Source organism: Vombatus ursinus, unplaced genomic scaffold (assembly GCF_900497805.2).
Source record: "Vombatus ursinus unplaced genomic scaffold, bare-nosed wombat genome assembly UNPS02014817.1, whole genome shotgun sequence".
Classification (NCBI taxonomy): domain Eukaryota; kingdom Metazoa; phylum Chordata; class Mammalia; order Diprotodontia; family Vombatidae; genus Vombatus; species Vombatus ursinus.
This window is the reverse complement of record NW_020954595.1, coordinates 12448282-12452042: the sequence shown is the minus strand read 5'-3', so window position 1 is coordinate 12452042 and position 3761 is coordinate 12448282. Positions and strand designations below refer to the sequence as shown.

At 54.7% G+C, this 3761-nt stretch overlaps 1 protein-coding gene across 1 annotated transcript in view; it reads right to left on the bottom strand.

Moving 5' to 3' along the window:
• Positions 1–3761, bottom strand: part of GHRHR (growth hormone releasing hormone receptor) — a 21196-nt gene that overhangs the window by 7394 nt on the left and 10041 nt on the right. Inside the window, exons 6-8 of the mRNA XM_027835917.1 lie at positions 2623–2758; positions 824–977; positions 368–428 (exon numbers count right to left, since the gene is read on the bottom strand). Coding sequence (XP_027691718.1) covers positions 368–428; positions 824–977; positions 2623–2758 — 351 coding nt within the window. The remainder of the gene's footprint in view (positions 1–367; positions 429–823; positions 978–2622; positions 2759–3761) is intronic.

Here is a 3761-nt window from a genome sequence, read left to right as displayed (position 1 = left end):
GTGAGTAAGGATATGTGAGAGTATGTGTGAGTGTGTGTATGTGTGTGTGAATGTGTAAGTGTGAATGTGTGTGGGTGTCTGTATGTGTGAGTGTGAGTGCATGTGTGTGAATGTGGGTGTATATGTGAGTATATTGTATATTTGTCTGTACGTGTATATCAGTGTGAGTGTGTGTTGTGAGAGTGTCTGTGAGTATATGTATGAGTGTGAGTGTGTGTGTGTGTGTGTGAGTGCGCGTGTAGGACCCGCCGAGGCTGTGTTGATAAATCGGTGAGAGTCTGTCCCTTGCCAAAGCAGCATTGAGGGGGTGTGTGGTGGGGGCAGGCAGTGGTGGGGTTGGCCGTTCGGGGCTCAGGAGAAGACTCACACTCTGTCTTCAAAAGCCAATTTGAAGAAAATCCAGACCAGGATGAAAAACATGGGAAACCCTGGGGATGAGACGAGCTTTGTTTAGCCCCCCCACCCCCCCGGGCAGCCTTCTGACCCCGGCTGCCAGCAAATGCTGCCCCTTGTTTGAGGTGTGAGACCACGTAGGAAGCCGACGCACAGGCATGAGGGTGGCAGGGGCCTGGGCCCCAGGCTGGGCTAGCCTCACCCCCTCCTATCATTCTCCCCATCGTGGCCCCAGATTGACCCCTAATCCTGGGCGCAGATGAGCTCTGATCCTTCGCCACAGACTGACCTCTGACTCTGGCCATGGACTGACCCCCTAACCTTGGCCATGGACTGACCCCTAACTGTGGCCAGAGACTGACCCCTGACTCCAGATGCAGACTGTCCCCTCATGCCAGCCACAGACTACTGCTTTCCCCACAAGACTTACCCCAGCCACCAAGAACAAGCCACCAGAAGTATCTGGTTCCATTGGAGAAGGCCGTGGCCAGCAGACATGTCAGGTAGATGGCCTCGACCAGGAGCCAGGTGAAGTTGGTCATGGAGGCGTAGTAGGAGAAGGCCACAGAGAGCTTGCAGCCAGTCTAAGGGAAGGAAGGACAGACAGGAGGGAAGGTCATAGCTGGATGCGAGGACCCTGCTCTTCTCCTCGGCTCTCTCTTTGCCCTCCCCACTGGCCTTGTGCCTCTAAAAGGTCAGCTCCTGGAGAGAGGGCCTGGCTGCTGAGTGTCTTTGTGCCCACAGCCCCAGGAACACAATCTTGGCACAGAGAGAGTGGGCTGGAGGGCACTGAACTGTAGACGGCTCCCAGGCCAGGCAAGAAAGAGACTCAGAGGCCGTGGCCAGCTGCGTAGGCAGGGAGCTGTGGCCTCCAAGAAGACTAGAGGAAGCCAGGACTTGGTGAGGAGCTCAACAGAATCTGGCAGTACTGGCAGGGACCAGCATGGAAGAGTTCTCTGGAGGCAAAGGGACAGTGGCCAGCCCAGGGCAGAGGCCCAGCCAGATGAGAACAAGGCTCTGTAGTCCAGGCCCATGAGGCTCTCACGGCTCAGGCTGGGACTTGTCAGCACAGGACTGTTTGACTCCAGACTTTGGCGGGCAGGGCCTTGCCCTTGGCTCTATTTTTGACTGTTTGGTGAAAAGCCTCCCTGGCAAGGGCAGAGGGAGGAATGTCTGAGGAGCCCAAGGCCAGGCTGGGCTGAGAGGCAGTGGCAGAGGAGGGAGAGAGGGCTGTCATCCATCCTGCCACAGGGAGCTTGGCCTGCCAACCCCCTTCCTGGCAGCAGGCTCCCCTGAGCCTCCCTGGGTACTGCCAGGCCCTTCCTGCGTCTGTCTCCCTGCAGCCTGGGCCAAGCAATCCTGCTCAGCTCAACCTTGGATGTTGCCCAAAGCACAGTAACCTTCACTTCTCCTGCTGGTGCATCTGCTGTTCAAGGCTCCTCCATCAGAAGCCCGGCCCCTGGTTCGTCTGATTCCACTCTCCCTCACCCTCCTGCACTGAGGGCTGCTGCTGCTGCTTCCTGTCATTCCAAGGGCACGAATGTGCCCATGCACACCTAACACAGACTCCCTCCGCTACTTGGAGGCAGTCATAGTACTTCTTTAGACCTGTTTTACAATATGTGAAATGGGGGTAATCATAGCTGCCCTGTCTGCATCCCCAAACTGTACTAAGAATCCAAGGAGAACTGTGCAAAGTCTGTGTGCTGTTGGGATTGTTTCTCATCAGTACTGAGACGGGGAGCGCCTTTCCTCCCCTCCCCCCCCCTCGCCTTCCTCACCATGCTGCACCTGCCTGTCTGTCTGACTCCACTCCTTCCTCAGCCTGGACCACATTCATGAACAACCTTTGCTCCCTAGCATTTTTAGTCTTTCCCCATCTGGTCCCTCAAGGCACAAGGGCATGATTTTTCCTTCTCCTTCTCTTGTCTTTCTTGTGATTATGGGCATGGGCACCGGGGGGCTCCAAATTTGAAGCTCATCAAACCCTCTCTATTCAATACATCACTGGGGCCTTGTGAGGTGGGCATGAGAGGTTTGACTGGCCCCATTTCAAGGATGAAGAAACCTTGGCTCAGGAACCTGAGGGGACTGGCTCAGATTTGTTGCCCCTTCGGACTCCAGGCCACACTCCTTCTGTCATGGTGGCCTTCCTCCTCGACGTAACATGATGGATGGAGGATGGAGGCAGGGAGGCAGGGAGACTGCCCCCAGGGCCCAGGCACTCACCGTGGAGAAGGTGCAGTGGTCAACCTCGTCCTCCTCTTGCAGAACGATGGCATCTTTGAGGAAAACGGCCACAGCTTTGAGGATGAACGTGCAGAAGAGCTGGACGTGGATGTAATTTCTGGGGCAGCGAAGCCTCCTGGGTACCAGGGGTGCAGCGTCAGAATCCACCGTGGTGTGGAGGCAGGAATGAGGAGAACACGTCAGGACAATGGGGAGACTGGTCAAGGTTGAGTGGACAGTGGGCGTAAGGGGGGAGGGAGGGCAGATTGGAGACCACATTACAGCTAGAATGGAAACCCATGGAGGGCAGGCACTGCACCAAGCACCTTGTGAATAGAAGGCATTGAGTAAACAAATGTTTGCGGGATTGGATTGCATTGGCCCTGAAGATCCGTCTGTGGCCATTCCACTTGATCTTCAAGGTGATAGGGAGCCACTGAACATGGCTGACCAGTGGTGGGACGTGCTCATGCTTGTACTCTGGAAGTTGGGAGCTGGCTTGAAGGGGAAGAGGCTAGATTCCAGGGGACCAGTTGGGAGGCTATTGCAACACTCTTGAAGGGAGGGAGAGAGTGGAGGCCATAGGAATGGAGAGGAGAAGATGCGCCTGAAGACATGGGGCTGGGTTAAGGATGGGCTAGATGGGCCTACAGGCCCAGGTGAATTGGCTACTCAGAGATTCCCTCCAGCACAATGGCTTGGGAGTGGGAGGGATGCTGCATTCTATGCCCAGCTACATCCCCGTAAATGGCAGTTACTTATTTTCCTGAAACAAAACCCGAGGAAAGAAACAAAAAATAACCTTGCAGGAGGGAGGGGGGTCCTGAATGAGCTAAGACAAATGTCTACACTGACCAGAATCACTTGTTAATTTCTCATTTCTACCATTCCCAAGAAACCTGAAGAAACAGCATCAGATTGGGCCAAGGATGATGATGAGGATGATGGTGACACTGATGATGGTAATGTTCATTCTGATGGGGTTGCTGGTGATTGGTGATAATGGTGGTGATCACTGGAGATCACTGGTGACCATTGGAGATCACTGGCAACCATTGGTAACCACTGAGATGATCACTGATGACTATTGGGGATCACTGGTGACCATTGGTGACCACTGAGGATCACTGGTGACCACT